At 42.9% G+C, this 17,561-nt stretch overlaps 1 protein-coding gene across 1 annotated transcript; it reads left to right on the forward strand.

Annotated features, from left to right (window-relative positions):
• The first annotated feature begins 51 nt into the window (after nt 1-51).
• LOC148022376 (uncharacterized) lies at nt 52-16,962 on the forward strand. Its single transcript, XM_087696853.1, has 5 exons — nt 52-420; nt 10,827-12,157; nt 12,303-12,510; nt 12,603-15,002; nt 15,096-16,962. The coding sequence occupies exons 1-5, from the start codon at nt 52-54 to the stop codon at nt 15,384-15,386; spliced, it is 4,599 nt and encodes a 1,532-aa protein (XP_087552979.1). The 3' UTR covers nt 15,387-16,962.
• Nucleotides 16,963-17,561: the final 599 nt, after the last annotated feature.

Consider the following 17,561-nt stretch of genomic DNA (forward strand, 5'->3'; position numbering starts at 1 on the left):
ATGTTATGTGTCCTATTACTTGGTTAGACCACGTATTGCTAGCAAGGTGTTATGGTGACAGAACCTGCCTCCATCATTCAGATGTGTGTAGATTTTTATAAATCACTGTTGGGCCCTCAAGAGATTCTGTCTGATGCTGTACACTCAGCTCGTAGATACATTTGTGATCTAGTTAGTAATCAGGTTCAGGCAGAATGGGTAGCCTTAATGGAGGTGGATATTTCAGAGGATGAAGTGGAAGAGGTATTGTCCCATTTGCCTAAAAGAAAAAGCCCTGGTTGGGATGGGCTTCCTAATGAGTGGTTTTCAACCAATGTTGAGCAACTTAAGGATCCGTTGATTCGCCTATGTCAGCAAGTTTGGAATTCCAATGTCATGCGTTCAGATTGGAAGATTGCAATCATTCGCTTATTGCCCAAGGTTGGATTTTTATTTTCTATGTCTGGTCCTCGTTGACTCGACACCGGATTCCAGCTCGTTTGTGGATTTTGGGGAAGATGACCTCCATGACCTCTTTGAGTTCAGATTATTTTTGCCTTTTTCATTTCCTTAGATGGACAGCTTTGTGGCATATTTGGCGTACTCGGAATGCCTTCATTTTTGATTTAGTATCTGGTATTCATGGTCGTGGTCCGAATCGGGGGTTTAGTGTTGTGGCAAATCATCTCTATGGTGTCTGTTGATCTGGTTCTTCCCGATATTGCTGCTTCTTGGTTGGACACTGTTTGCTCCACACCAGCTGTACTTTCAGTGTGACATTCCTGTGTTAGAGTCTGTGTAGACTTTCCTTCATGTTTGTTATTTTTTGTTATTTCTAAAGCTGACCTGATGGTCTGATGTAAAATATTTACTACTTAATTAAATTATCTTAACGAAAAAAAAAGATCTATTAACGTCTCTAAAAGGCCAGAGTGGCCTATGAGACCATAACCAATACAAATGGTATCATAATCTCTCATCAGATAAGAAGAGTTAAAATTTATGTGTAAGTTTACATGGTATATTGAAATGAGAAGTATGGAAATTGAAAAAGTTGGAAAAAAAAAACTAAGTTTAAAAAGATCAAGAGTGCAGGGTATCTCCCCCTCAGTCTATGGAATCCACCAAGACTTTGCAAGCTACCTCCGACTGAGTCACCGCGCCAATCTGCCTCTATAACGAGCAATCATGATGCGAATGTGGCACATATGGGCACGCCTATGTTGCCGAGTAGGTACTCTAGGGCGTCATGCTCTACATAGCGTTGTAGCTCTGTCATCTCTGATGCCTCCTGATGCTGTATCTCGGCAACGCCTATCAGTAGGAGATGTAGTGTCCGGGGTGGTCGCGGCTGGGGTTTTAGCTACGCTGAAGTAGTCTATAACTGCTCTCTAGAGGGGTGGATGATGCTGGGGTCGCCTCCTATCTCGTAACAATAATGCTCTGCGTCATTGGAGCTCCAGCAAGAAAAGGCCCAAACATCTTTGGTCCTCATAGTCCATCACCCGTCTTAGTGGTCCAAAGCCCTCCTTAAAGAGGCAATGATAGCGGCCTCGGATATCATAGAATATAGTGCATCTACAAATGTAGTGCTTCTCTGTCTCTGGCTCCCATCCACAAAGTTGGCACATCCTCTCATCGGTTGCAATATGGCTCCATCGAACTGTCTCAATCATCAGCTGGTGCGATGAAATGCGGATCTAACCAATAGTAGCTCGGAGTCCGTGGGAAAGTTGAGCATCCATGTACCTAGGCCTCACTATGAAACCGTCATGAGAAAGTTGCAAGAAGTGGCTTTGGTATTGTGCCATTTTCATGCCTAATGGGAAAGGGGGCTTGGACCAAGTCCTTTCTGTCTCCACTTTAGTGATGTCAGCCCTAATCACACTACTCAGCTCTACACGACCGAGGCTCAAAGTAGCGCAGTTGAGGCTGTAATCAAACAGTGGTAGTCTATCTGTACTCATGCCATGTAAATTCAGCCACATGTTCATATGTGCATACCAACACTGTCTATCTCCCTCTGCTGCAAGTTGTCTTGAAGACTCCACGCTAGTCTAGGATATTGGTCTTTAGGGAGCTGCCATATCCTTTGGAGGAAAGTAATTGCTTGGAATAATGCCTCAACTACCATGGGTGGAGCGCCTGATTCTGCCCGGATGATCTCCTGTGGTACCAAGGCTTTTGCCCTTATCATGCGTGCTATCATCATGACTAGCGGTCTTTCTATGTGTTCCCAGCCATCATAATGTTGTGCTTTTGGTCCATCACAGTCCATAAGTGGCATCTGTCTAGTATGATAAAGGCTTGGGCCCCGAATGGCTGCCCCATAGAGTAGTGTGGGCTTAACTAAAGTGTCAAAAAGCCACAATTTGGTACGAGGCTCTTGAAATTGTATGTGTGCACACTACCACTCTAGAGTACCCAAAGCTGCATATGCCCATGCAAGCCTAGCCTCTGAAGTCTCCTTCCATGAAAACTGTGGCCCCTTGAAAGTGACCCCGAGGTATACATATTGTCTAACCATTTCCACAGGCTGGCCATCATACATAAAGTAATGCTCTGAGCATGTCACCCAAGCTGCTGAGGTGTTAAAGACCATGATTTTAGTGTTTCCGAGATTAACCTTGAGACATTTATCTTCACAGAACACATGCAATGCATCCAGATGCCGTTGTAGTCCCTCTGGTGAATTTGAGATAAGCACCATATCATCAGCATATAACAAAATTGGTATCAGTACCCCAGCCAAGCTGGCTCCCATACCACCCCATCTCTGCATATAATTGGAAATCTTATCAATGGACAGTCCAAACAGCAAAGGAGAGAGGGGAAAGCCTTGCTTTACACCCACCATACTAGAGACTGAGTCTGTTGTGCCTCTAGGCACTCGTACTCTCCCTGTCACAGTTTCATACAATGCATAAATACACCACTGCATATCCTCTAGGTCCCCAATGGCTCGCAACCTTTGCATGAGTCTTGCACGTGACACAGCAACAAAGGCTTTGTGGAGGTCCACAAAACAACAGTAGATTCTTTGTCTCCATGATAGTCCTCCTCAAATCGAGCCCTAGCGTGAATATATGGTCTAGTGTATTGTCGACTTTACTGTGGAGGATGATAGTTGGTGTATGGGAGAGGACTTAGATCACACAGAGTTCATGAGTTACTCCCAGCAGAGGATCAGAATAGTGTCTTGATGTGAAAGGAGATGGTACATTAATCTTGATCCAGCTACTTACATGATGGAGATATGGAGGCATTGCGTTTACCAGAAAAGTCCCTCACAGATGCTTACTATGGGATCCAAGAGAGGAGGCCCTTACAAAGATTATACTGGGTTCTAGGAGAGTGGACTTGTAGAAATGCATTCCTCAACAGACCTTGCAAGGTGGCCTTGCCTACAGCATCAGATTGGGGGGAGGATACATATGAGCAGGTGAGAGCAGAGCCAGCTGTGATTCAGCATTGGTACAAACAAGGTGTCTCTACACCTTACTTAACTGACTTTTGGAGGAGATTGAATGATAGCTTCAAACTCAAGAAGATCTAGCTCTTCTTGTCGTTAGTAGCACAAGTAGCACATGGGAGTTTAGGAGTTAGTACCTTGCTTGGATATGGCAGGTTTCTTGTAGCATGTGTGAGATGTAGAAAGCCAAAGGACACTCAGAGGCACTACCCATGGGACTTTCTCACCAGGGCCTAGGAGGTCTGGAGGGAGAGCCTTCAAGGCGGTCTTCCATTGTTGGCTAATAATATGATAATGACCTGGGGGCAGTAGCTTGGGTCACAAACAGGGGGGACTGGCATGTGGATACAAGAACCTTCAAGAGATTCATTACTTTCTCATTGTGGTGAGCCCTTGAGCATGGTCCTTGTGGTACTTCTCCCAGGTAGAGTGGACTGAGGGGCATTGTATATATGGGAGCTGATTGCTAGCATTTCTGCTTGGTTCATTTGGACCGCAAGGTGCAGTCACACCTGGATCTATAAGACATCTCTACTGCATAGATTCTCTACGATCTGGATAGAGACTATCCATACACTTGGAAATGGGAGAGACTACAAGATGACTCTGAGTCTATGAGGAGGAGAGATGCTTGTATTCACACTTGAGACTCTGGCACCTTCTTCCACTTTTCCAGTCACATATTGTTTGGCATTACAACCCACCAAACTAGTTGCCATTGTATTTATGATGTATTTAGTAGTCCTTTGACATGTCTTGTTTCATACTTCACATTTTATCTTCAGAATTTTCCTGAGGTGTTATTAGTTAAATTATATTTTCTTTCAATTTTTTTAAAAATAAAGTGCAGCAGTAACCTCCATTAAGCTGCTGACGATGTGCTCTCCTCAAGACTGAAAGATGTGGCATATCAAATAACTGGAGACATCTCAACTATCACTGCCATGTATCTGGTCATCATGTAGTTGCTGAGGATGCAATACTTGCTGCACAACAGGTGGGCTCTATCAATAGTAGACCATAGGTTCTTCCTTGATTTGTGCAGCTCTAACTTGAGGAATAAGTATCCACAAGTGGGTTGGACGAACCAGAAAATTGAAAGTCCATCACCTTAGACTTTATAACTTGGGGAATTTCACCAACAAAGGAAGAAAACCTAGTAACAAGTATTGAGAAGAGTGGGGAGTCATTAGATAGATTAGAAAAATAAAGGCTCATGTTACTACTCATAAAGTAACTCCACATCTTGAGCCCTCTACAAGGTGAGTGAGGTGGCAGCTTGTAGGTTCCTTTTCCCATGCATTTTTAGCTCTTTCTCAGGAAGCATCAAGTCAACCTCGATTGCATGAATATTGAGAGTTGGAAGAAAATTTCAGTCAGCTGTGAAACAAAAGAAATAATGCACTCTAACAAGAAGAGAGAGAGAGTAGGAAGCTCAAAATGATAGCTGTGGTGGGCAAGGCTCCTCAAAAATCTAGTGCAGCATCAATCTGACAATGAAGCTGAGTTCTAGGTGAGACTCAGCACCGAGATCCACGAAGTGTCACCAATCTTCTAGGTTATGGCCTTAATTGTCATGGGAGCATGAGATGGAAGGGAAAGAGAAGAAAATCATCTCGGTGCAGACAAGTCTGCAAAAATATCCTAAATGTTTAACACTAAGACTGCCCTAGTCTTGTTTATACAGGAGCCTCCCAAGCCCATTGAATTGGCACAATGGTTCAAAATCATGATCAATGGCACTCACACCAAGTTTTTAATGGGGAAAGGTGGTTTTTAGAGGTGCTAGTCTCTTCAAAGCAGACATCTCAATTGAATAGGGGAAAAGAGTTTTATTTTGAGAATTAGATCTTGTATATGTCATGCCATGGGAGCCAATTGAGCTCGGTAAAGACTCACTCAGGCATGAATGCTCAGGGTGGGTGGAGATCAAAGTTTGAAAGGTCTCTTGCACACGAGAGAAATGAAATGATGTATCGATGTTTACGAATCTCATAGTATGCAGGGCAGCAGCACATGGAATGGTCCTTTGTCTCTGGCTCTAACTGACATATCTGACTTATGCACTCCTTTGGTGGTATGGATCTATATCTGTTAGTCTCAATCTCTAACTAATATGAGGAGATGTGCAGCTGTCCAGTAACACATGTAATCCCATGTGAAATGTGGGTGTCCATGTATCTCAGGTGGACAATAAAGCCATCATCTGTAGTATGGAGAAGATGCTCTCTATAGAAGGCCATCTTCATCCCCAACTCCTACACTGGTGCTAACCATGTCCTCCTGGTGTCCAGCTGAGGGAGGTCTACCTTGATGATCCTTCTTGTATCTGAGCAGCTCAAAGGTAGAGATGGTGCATCAAGGGAGTACTGAAAGGGCAGTAGTTTGTCCATGCTAAGGGGGGTAGTTTGACTATGCTAAAGCCATGTAGCTCAAACTAGGCTGACATGTGTGCATACCAACATGAGGTATCTCCCTATTTGGCAAGCTATTGGAAGGACTCAAGAACTGGTCGTACATATCTATGTCTCCCATAGGCCATGTATGTATGAGACTTATTGGGTGAAGGTCTCTACTGAACAACATTACTACTCCACTTGAACCATGGCTACTGTGATGTATGCATGTCTCTCTCTTCTATGCTAACTCCCATCTATAGCCTGTCACTCATGGGACTGTAGTATGCAGCCCTTGATGTGTCACTGAGTAGAATACTATGTCTCTCCCTCTGAATGTCTCCTTGAATGCTCCCACATCCAATTTCAAGGCTCCATTACAATTCCAAAACTACTAATATAAGGCTAGTCCCATAGGTCTCACATTGTCATTTGGTGCATCTCCCCATGATCACAACTCTTCCTCCTCTATAAAATGCCAATTGGCCCTCCTCCTTGGCCACCTTAATTCTTGGCATACACTCCCTCATGTAGGCCAATTGGGTCAATGTGAGGTCATCACCCAAAAACACCCATGTACCATTCAATGTTTGCCATTGGGCTAAGAAATCTCTCCTGGCCTCTACAGTGTGATGGGGAGGATGAGAGGCACTCTTTCGAACTCTCCCCCATATTATCATGGGGAGTTTTCTTACCCACTCTCCAAGCAGATGTGCGTAAATCTTTCTTGATGTTAATCAAGGTATATAGTTCCTTGGTGTCTTCTTCCACCTTCTAATGCATTTTCAGCTCAACCACCCAAACATTAAGTGCTCTTACTTTCGGTTTTTGTTCTTATTCCAACGTGTCACATTGATGATGGTAGTTGTGGATGTATGGGCTGGTTGTTTCCTTTCTTGGCCACTTGGATCTATTACTCTGCTTCTTCCACCTACTTTTGAGTTTTCTTGAGCATCTCTGCCCAAGAACTGGCTTCCTTTTTTGTCTCCCCCTCTCTCTTTTGGAGCTGATTTACTTCCTCTTTGATTTGTCTGATCTCCTTGACTAGATTGGGCTTGATCTCTCCCTCCTCCAACCTGGAGTTGAGCTGCATTTCCTCCAACTTCTTAAGGGATGCAATTTCTTCATCTTGGGATTCTATCTTTAGGTCGAGCTTCTTGGTCCCTTCATTCAGCTGCCTGTTTACTGTATTCAGTGCATTATTAGATTCTTTTTTGGCTTTGTTGATGGTGTTTGTGACCAGCTGTTGGATCTTGACCCAATCTTGACCCATTCCATGATTGCACTAAAGAAAGCACCTAGTTTGCAAAAGAAAGAAAGAAACTTGCCTCTCTAGTTCTGCTAGTCGATTTTTATGTTGGAGAGCTCATCCACAATCCGCACTCTTGTCTATTTCGTCACTACTACCTTCTCTATCATATCCATGTCCTAACCTTTGCTTATGTACCTTTTGAGATAATGCTGATGGGCTCCCCCAAGTCTATGAAGGGGACTATCTTGCTTACATGTGCTTTTATATGTTTCCAAGATATCGATCCGACAGGGCTGCCCCCTGGCCCCGTACCTGTTCCTTCTCTTTGCAGAGGCGATGTCTCACTTCCTCAGGTCACGTGTGAGTGGATTACGTGGCCTCTAACTTCCAGTAAGAGAGGAGACCGAGTTGTTAGACTTAGAGTATGCAGATGATACAACGCTCTACATAGAGGACGATGAGTTGATGCTGGAGAGAGTGAGGCTGGCTCTTGAGGTGTTATGTTCTGTAGTGGGAGCAAAAATCAACTGGCGAAAGTCGGTTGGTTTCCTCATAGACCCGGACTCTAGCACGGAGTGGAGCGTCCACCTGGGATTTAGATAGGTGAGCAGAGGATAGACCGTCCGGTACCTAGGGTTCCAGGTGGAACTCGACATTACTCTCGCCTAGCAGTTTCTTCCAGTCCTCGATTCTATTCGGAGGAAGCTGACCTACTAGACCATGGCTCGTCTCTCACTAGCCGGCCGAGCCGTGGTGGTTAACCAGGTCCTCTTAGTGACGGCCTGGTACATTGCCGCCTTTGCTCTGATACCAGTTGAAAGGGAAGTGGAACCCAGGAGGAAGAAGCTTGGCGGTGAGAGCTATGGCGGATGGAGAACAAGAGTCAAGAGAGAGAGAGACTCAAAAGTGGGAACTCCAACAACCACAATGTGTGGCCGGGCCTTCCTTTATTCAAACTGTCACTAAAATAATAAAGAATAAGTGACTGTGACAAGTGCCCGCCACCTATATTGTGCAGTGGCGGGTACTGTCAGTGTAGTAATACACGAGCGGCTAGGCGGAGGTGCCTTTACCCCCAACAAATGTTAATTGGGCAATGATGGCTTGGAATATTTTTGCTTTGGCATTGGGTCTTCATATTAATACTTAGAAATCTACACTTCTCTCCTGTATGGAGCATGATCTACAGGCCTTGGGCTGGCATGGAATTGTGATCTCAAAGGGAAATATAAACCGACACTTGGGATATCCTATCGGTGTGGAGGTAGCTCCCCGTGCCTTACTGGATTGGATGGCCTTTCGGATTCATGACAGGTTCATGTACTGGAAATCTCAAGGTTGGCCTTTACATATCAGACTTAAAGTTGCTCAATGTATTATGATCAGTATGATATCATTCTTTTGGCTACTACTACCCTAGACTAAGAAGTCCCTTTTGGAATTGGTTCAACCTATCAGATTCATATTGTGGGAAAAAGAAAAGGCAATCATTTGGGACAAGTGTGGATTTCGTGGCAACATGTGACTATGCCTAAACGGATGGGGGGTACAGCTTTGTTGGATGTTAATTTGCATATGTCAATCTTGAGGTTAGCCCTTTTGCAAGCTTTATGTGTATAGAGTCATCCTTGGAGAGAGATTGCTAAATTTTTCATTGAAAAGACTAGCATCTCTCATGACAACACAGTTATTCATGCTTCCTAGTGGAATGTGCTTAATTCCTCGAGGCCTATTAAGGTCTCCCAATCTTTTCTCCTTTCTCATTTGATTGCATCCTAGTAGGAGATCTTACGTTTCTCAGTTTGGCACCCCCCTAATATTCGTAAGGAGATGAATTTGCTACAAGGAGAAGTACTGGCATCCTCCAAGTTGTTGGATTGGCTAGACAAAGATTTGCAGAAAGTCAAGTTTAATCGGATGGCTCGTTTGGGGTTGCGAATAGTTTTTGATATTGTATTCCTAGGCAGTCCCGTCTTTATTCTTTTCGGCATATTTGTTAGCATTTTCGGGTACCCCGTGGATATTGTGACATCTGGTCATCCATATAGGCCAGACTTCAGAGGTTCTCTCCTTTGCCTATGCTATAGCCATTGTATCCATGCCATGACTAGATGTTTGTGCTTCCGGATGATTTCAAGAAGAGGTCTGCTAACCAAATATATCATCAGATGGTGGAGGCCAAGAGATGGGCCACTATAAAGGTGAATAAATTATGGCATACAAGGGATGGCAAAAAGAAGTGGCAGGAAAGATTCATTCAGCTTTGGAAGTCTAAGGTTTCCTATCAAGGTAAAGTCTTCTTGTGGAGACTGTTGATTGGTGGTCTTCCAACTGGAGAGGGGTTGCATGCTCGAAAGATTTCTGCCAGTCATTGTGTATTCTGCACTACATGTAATGAAACATCGCTTCATCTTGTTTTCTCTTGTCCGGTTGCTCGACAAATCTGGAGTTTTATTTCCCGCATGTGGTTCTCGGTGATTTAGCACCGGATAACGGCCCATTCATGGATTATGGGAAAGCTGCCCTCTCTGCCTTCCTTGCATTCTGATTATTCCTGCCTTTTTAATTTCCTTAGATGGACTCCCTTGTGGCATATTTGGCGTACTCGGAATGCCTTTATTTTTTATTCAGTTTCGGGCATCCATGGTCATGTGGCCCATGTTCGAGGTTTAGTGCTGTGGCAGATTTCTTCTATGATATCAGCTGACCTGGTTCTTCCTGACATTGCTGCTCCCTGGCTGACTATTGTTCGATCTACTCCAACTGTCCTTTCTGTGTTATTTTTTTCTTTATGTAAAAAGTCTTGATAGTCTTTCGTCAGTTTCTCTGATGACCTGATGGTCTGATGTAATAGACAGTGAGAGATACAGGGACAATGCTGACCTGATGGTCTGATGTAAATATTTACTACTTAATTCAATTATCTTCACCAAAAAAAAACTAAACTAAAATCCTCCAAAGATGAAGATGGCTCAAAACCCCAAGATCTTAATCTTGAGCTCATACGTGGTTGAGATAGCATGGTTGCACAAGCACAAACTCTGCGAGAAATGTAACCTAACTCAACACGATTTAACACTTACTCAAGCTTCACAGTATGTAAAATCTCCAGTGTTCCTGGATTAATTTGAACTTTGGAGTTACTCGTAGCAACGTGCTGAATGCTCAAAGCTCTAAAGAGATCAGGAGACTTGACTGATCTGTTCTTGTCTGAAGCTATTTAATGGATCAGGAGGATCAGATGACCTGTTCTGTTCTGAAAACTAACTGATGAAGATGGCAAATATATTCCATTTGGCATCATCAAAGCATTAACTCGTGTTTCCAGCATGATGAGCTTACTTTGGACTTCATTATGAATCACCACAGTATTGTAGGCCCCTTTTTCCATTTCTCAATTGCAAACTTCAGTCGGTGGGTATAGCAAGCCAATGTCAAGAAAAGACTTCCGAAATCGGTTAAGAAAGGATAAAAAGAATTGTTCTCTGGATTGCTTAACAAGGTAAATCAAGTTTTGTACCAATATTAATGGAAAGGGTCAATAATCATTTTAAAACCAAAAGTTGGTAAAAAGCTTCATATGTGTGTATAACTCAGTTCAAAATCAATAGAAAGCTCTCAAACTCGCATAAATGACTTTGACATCATGCTAATACTTAAGATGAATAAAAGCAGTAATCAAGTGATGTTTTTGCTTAAAGCACTACAGAGTTTGATGAGTCTCTAGCAACCTATACAGGTGCTGTACTGTCCGCTCTCAACAGGCACTCATTCCATTGGGCAGATAGATGTGACAAGTTCTTTGCAATGTGTGGATTCTTTAACTTGCACAGGCTATGCTCTTCCACCTCATGTTGCCATCTCCAAATATGCTTTGGATTTTGGTAGTGTACCACTTGGATGTGATAATCTTCGTTCTCTGAATGTAATCAACATGTCAAATGTCCATGTAAGCTTCCAATTCATGGTCTCCATGTCTGGAGTATTTCGTATTTGGCCAGTAAAAGGAGTCATCAAGCCCCAGTCTGCTGTTTCTATTCATATAGAATTTTCTCCAATTGAAGCTGCAAACTACTATAAAAGAGCTATTTGCATTGTGCAAGATCAGCATCCATTATACTGTGACCTAGTTGGGAGTTGCTTCCACGATAAAGTAAACTTTCCAACACTCAAACCACATCACGTGATCAAATACAGAGAACAGGTGAATGTTGACAGAACTGTCTCAACAACAGCAGACAGTTTGGGCAAAACTGCTTGTTTTGACAAGGGTGATCCCAACAGTTCAAGTGATTTACTCCTGGATCACCCATACCAAGGGTCAACTTGCAAAGAAACAAGGACTTGCAGTCCCTCCTTATCGCTCTACATGGGTGAACCTCACATACAGAGTCCATTTGCGACATGCGCAAGTTCATCAGATGGATCATACTATGGAAAGACCCAAAGGATTTGTGATAAAGTTTCTGAGCAGGCCTGCACAGCAGATGAATTATGGGAGGAGTACTTTCTTGGAAAGACTCCACAATGCAACTCAATAGAGATGGAACCCACTACCCTAGAATTTGGAGTTGCTTCACACTTTGGAACAACTAATGCAAAGGATGTAACAGTTAAGAATAATTCCAGCAACGCATTTATTTGTCATTGGCAAACCTATACTTGTGACATGAAGACACCTGAACTTGTGAGAAGCACAGGACCATGGAGTGATGATAAAAAGGCAGAATGCATTTTTGAGGTCTCACCACAAGCTGCCATGCTGCTACCACATGCTAGCATAACATTCCATATTACATTTAGGCCTGATAAGGAAAATCAGTATTATGAGGACACACTGAATCTATACATTTCGCATAGTGACAAGGACAAAACCCTCTCCATGCCACCTTCACTGTTGTACCTTCAGGTAGCAGGAAATAGTTTCAGCTGTGAGTCGCAAGAATTTGTGCCTCAGGCATACTTTTTTCCATCAAAGGTTCTCTTCCCTCCTGTGATGCCAGGGGTTTCAGCATACCAAACTGTTGCACTTCGGAATCAAGGGTGCACACCCTTAAGGTGAATAAAACTAGATTGACCAATACGTTTTTTTACTGTAGAACCTGTGAAGAACTAAGTAGAACTAGTAAAACCTCTGAGGTATGTACACATTAGCATTAGCTGTGTATAAATTACTTATCCTGATGTCTGTCTGAAACTGTAGGTTTTCTTTCAAACGTGAGTGTCTTGGCCACGTGTTTTCTGTAAAGCCTTCCGAAGGTCTGGTTCCAGAAGGTAGCTTCCAACTTATAAGTTTCAGATTTAATGCCACCACTCCCAGCTCACATATGGTGAACCTTCCTTGTATTCTAAATAATATGCAGGGAGAGGCGATGTCATTGCCCTTAGTTGCAACTTGTGATATTCCTCAGGTATCGTTCCCAATAACGTTCTTGCAGAAATCATGAAAATCCAGTACTTCCACAAAATTGGAAATGCTTGAAATTTATTTTACTTTGGGCAGATCACATTGGACAGCAGCACTTCTATTCTCTTCAAGTGCAGTAACATTGGTGTCTCTGTCAGTAGGGTGATTACTATGAAAAATTTGTCCAATGTTCCTGCCTCTTTTGACTGGAGAATACCACCGACATTTGTAAGGGTATTTTCTGTGGATCCTTCAAGTGGAATCATTATGGGCAAGCAGAAAGTGAAGCTTACATGTTCATTTTGTCCAGCTTCTGCAGAAAATTACTGCATCCAAGCTCCATGCTTTATTACACCTGTGATTGAGAAGGCCATTTACAGCACACATGGAATGTTAGTCAAGAGGTGTCCCTCCTTTAAGACAGGCGAAATCTCTGCCACATTTCAAGGACAAGGAAGATGTGGCTCTGTGAATGTTGAACCTCGGGAATTGAACTTGGGTTCACTCATTGTCGGTTTTCCTCACAGGACCAAATTAAGCCTTTACAATTCCACAAATTGCACTTTGGATTACATGATGGATTATATCTCATTGAGAGACACAACTCAAGATGACTACACAGTAAAATTTGATAGCTCTCAAGGAAGCATCCCCTGTCGCTCTTTCAAAGACATCACCGTAACATTCAAGCCAAAGACAGCTTCCAATTTTTGTGTTTGCATTGTCTGCAATGCTTTTCCTGCCCTTCCACAGGACGAGAAGGCTAACCAGTTTGCAGCAATGCCCCATAGTATTTTATCTGCTCGGGCGATGTTCCCTTCTCTCTCCCTTTGTGGTGCTAGGGCTGAAGGCTTGAGTGGAGCACAGATGTGGCGCCAGCTGTGTCTTGATGAGCTAGACCTCCTACTTGCTCAGGCAGAGGTCAAGCAGAATGGGATCAGCCAAGACTTCTTTGGACTTGGAGCTCCAGAAAATCCCACACCTCCTTTCAGCATCTATTTTGGCCGCAGTAACCTAGGCATAAAGCCAACCACCATTGAGCTGGTTTTCACAACCCGCAGTTGCTTGGTGGTGTCATGGAAAATAAAATTGTGGAATGATAAAGAGCTGGATTTGGAAAACTGGGTGGAAGAACCGGAACCGAATGAAAGGGAACGCTTGTATATGACCGCTTCTGAGCAAGGGCTGTTCCAAGTGTCTCCCAAGGAAGGACTTCTGCATCCGGGAGAAGATTTGCATATCAGGTTTGAGTACAAGCACAACTTGGGAGGGATGCATGTTCTTCCTGCCATTTTGCAATTAGAAAATGGGAGCTCCCTGCCCCTCAGGATTTGGGGAGAGACTTTGCCTAGGCGCATGAAGATCCTCACAGCACAAGATAGCACCTTTGTATTGAAGCCTGTTGTGATTGGAACTCTAAATCCACCAGTCCAAACATTTGAGCTTCGGAATGATGGATTGTCAGAACTCGAATACAGCATTGATTTGGATCCACTAATGTGTCTTCAAAAGGACAACTACAATTTCAATGTACTTGTATGCTTAAATCCGTCTGGCATCATACCACCTAATGAGACAGTGCTGCTGAACTGGATTTTTCGACCCATCCAAGCTAAAGAATATTCAGTGGACCTGCTAATTTCAGTGGAGCATGGTGAAGGTGTGCTGCTGTCAATCCAAGGTTCCGGCATCACTAAGCTTCTGGAGGTTCCAGAAAGGAGGAAGGATTCTCGAGATGGAGCATCTACCCCTAAGCCCAACCCCAAGGCATGCCAATGGACAGGATTGCCTGCAATGCTCTCAACTGAACACTTGATTTACAAAGAAGTTCAAATGTTATCTTCCTCGGGAAAGCTTGTAGCTGTCAGAAATTTATCTAGTCTCGCCAGAATAGGCTTCTTCTGGCACTGCAGTTTTGCTGCAGACAGGTCCGTCTATGGCCACTTCTCAGTCATACCTTCAGAAGGGGTGATAGAGTGTGGTAAAAGCTGTGTGTGCAAAATAACATTCACTGCAGGAATGCACCCACAAATCTTTGAAACAACTCTCTACTGCCATGTCTGGGAGATGCCCCTAGAGACAGTTGTAAGGGAAACCAATAGAAACATAGTGGAAGAGCGTGATGAGGAGGTTTTGGAAGAGGACTGGAACCAGCTAGGGTCTGTTACTTTCAATAAGAATCAAGCTCATCACTGTGTTATGACAAACCTCACACACACAGTTAAACAAAAGTTCCCAAGACTTGCTCAAAAGAAGCATCTTTGTTTTGCATCCACAGCAGCATCTAGTACTGATGTTCAAGAGAGTTACTTGCAAAGAGGTGTGCTATACTTGACTGTTTCCTTGTCCATTCAAGCAGCAGAAGGTGATGCACAATCACGGGTGCCAACAGAACCTGTCACCCAAGAAGAAGAGCAGCATCTCCAGGAGAAACGCTGCACAGAAGGTGAAGTTATAGAATTGCTTCTGAAAGAAATGCTACAGCAAGGAGTGAAGGTAAGTTTGTATGAAAGATCCCTTGTACTCCTTCCCTTGTCATTGGAAACTTGTATCATCTCTGTAGTTCTCACAGTATTCAGTCTGCTGCAGGAAGTCATGGAAGAAGGCTGGTTGGAAGCACAGGGACAAGATCAGGGACCATTGTTCTTCGAGCAGTTTCAAGGAATACCTTCAACCATTGGTGATTGCTCACAGGGAAAACAACCAGGGATCGTGGAGCTCTTGTGCAGCTCAAAAAAAGCATGGGCCTGCAAGATGGTTTGCCCTCAACACCATGTAGATGAGTTTGAGCTTCCCAAGCAGATGCTAGAGTTTATGCTCTTTGATGTGCTGAAGGATCTGCATGATGAAAACCAAACTCTGCTCATGAATACACTATGATTTTCTCTGATGTACATGATGGCAACCAATTTTGCAGTGGCACACTATGCCATACACATATATACGTCCTATATCAACCTCTACCTGAAGGTGAGCATGACAGTTTCTCCTGTGAATTTACCCCTTATTGAGTTAGTCAGAAAAGTATGCATGTCACATCAATTGTATGAGCCCCTATTGCACATGGTTATACTCGGTCTATCTCAAAGAATTCACCCGTGTGCAACATCAGGATATGATGTGGCATTCCAGGAACCACAATTATATGAAACCCTATTGTACAATATCAGGATATCATGCGTTTCATGGAAAGCTTTGTCCTAGAACTGCATCCCTTAACAGAAGTTTTGAAGGCTCTGATGGTTTCCCTCACCTTTCATGAACTGTATAAATCCATGGCTGAAAGGTTGAGACAAGGTTCAAGGCAATGCAGGAAACCCAGCTTGCTGTTTTTCTAGCTTTGTAGATCAAACTTCAGTCGTACAGAAGCATTTGGTAGCAACTACAGTAACAAGGCTGCAAAGTTTGTTGTTGGAGATGTACCAGAGAAAGAAAGATTCAAATTGTTACTAATGAAATCTTCATAAGTGATCTCTATTGAGAAGGGAAAATGTCGCAAAAGGTTCACAAGCAGCAAATTGAGGAAGAAGCTTGGTTTGCACCGTGACTTTTCAAGGAAGCAGGGGGGTTGGTTAGACTGCAGAGGAGTGGCTTGTATGCTCTAAAGGATTGTAGATTCACATGCATATGCAGATGTCTGTGGCAGAGAATTCATGCCAATGATTTCTGTACAAAATTTTCTATGCCAATGATGCCTGCAGCAGAGAATCTATTGCAACTATGATGGAAAAGAGAGCCATTTACAGCAATAAGTAAGTTTCAGTTAAAAATCTCGAGCTAAATGTCATAATTCACATCAAACTACGCAATGTAGGGTCAGACACCAAAGATGAGAAGAGTGCTTTCTGCTGAAGATTGAGGCGCTGATCATACTGCCCCTGAATTCTCCTGTCAAAAATGGGCAGGACAAATCACTATTTTGTCCTCATGGGAGCAAACTGTTTTAGAATAAATTTACAGTATGGATGATCTTTTATGGTTACCAGGCTGAGCTTAGAAGCCAGCTGCAGAGGTTGCATGAAGAGCACCCGGTATTGATTTACAGGGAATTGTAGGCAAAAGTAAGGTCCATCAACTGAATTATGAGCAGCAAAGCTGGAGCTTCACAAATTGATGATATATGATTAGGCAATTTCTCAATCCTGCAGATAAGGCTCAAGGGGTCATATTAGAAGAAGAGCTTGTTTAGTACCACCTTCCAAAAACTTGTTAGGTATTCTGTGATTTAGAGTTCTCTTACCAGCATATGGCTAGATTGGGCACAACAAAAAACTTGCATTTGTGTAGCTTTTGGTGTCATATTTAAGGGATCTTATCATCAGCTATGTAGGACTTAAAAAGAGGGGTTTCACTCCCGCAACCATAATATGTCCTCCCTTGAATTTAAACATTTCAATTTTCTTGCATTTGACTACCAAAGGAAAAGGTAGAGCTTGCTATCGAGGGCAAGGTTCAAATTTTTTTTGGGGGAAACCATATGTCAATCCTTCTTATCATGCATTTTTCACATTCTTGTAAAATTTTGCTTAAAAACATGTATTTTAAGAAAATCCCCCTCCTCACATCACTTTTAAAAATTTGATCAGTTTTATATTATCACAGATCATAAGTCTACCACTAATGGGTATAGTTGGTAAGCTTTCTTACAACCACCTCAATGTGATCTTTCCCCAGACAAGCTAGCATGCTTAGAATCCACTTGACAACCTTGTCAAAATGATCTTCTTTCATTGGAAGCTACTACTAACACATCCATATTTAACCCTACCTATGGCAACAGTAGAGTCTCTACCTACTTTCTTCTCAAGTCAAAGTTATTGAGATTCATGTAAAATTGTACTAGCAATCCTTGCATGCTCCATGCACATAGAAGGCCAAGCTACTTCATAGAAAAGTAGCATTGTTAGGGATGTTAAGTTATCGTGCTTCTGCACAACAACTTCACTTTTCTCACTTCTTCCTCCACACATTATATTAATCATATCTTCCTTGTAAGTTGAAGGTCTTCAATGTGTGCATGTAGTTATGCTGTGCTTGAAAGAAATAAGATGAGGA

This window comes from Lygodium microphyllum, chromosome 17 (genome assembly GCF_053477565.2).
Source record: "Lygodium microphyllum isolate KBCC chromosome 17, Lygodium_microphyllum_v1.1.10, whole genome shotgun sequence".
Taxonomy (NCBI): domain Eukaryota; kingdom Viridiplantae; phylum Streptophyta; class Polypodiopsida; order Schizaeales; family Lygodiaceae; genus Lygodium; species Lygodium microphyllum.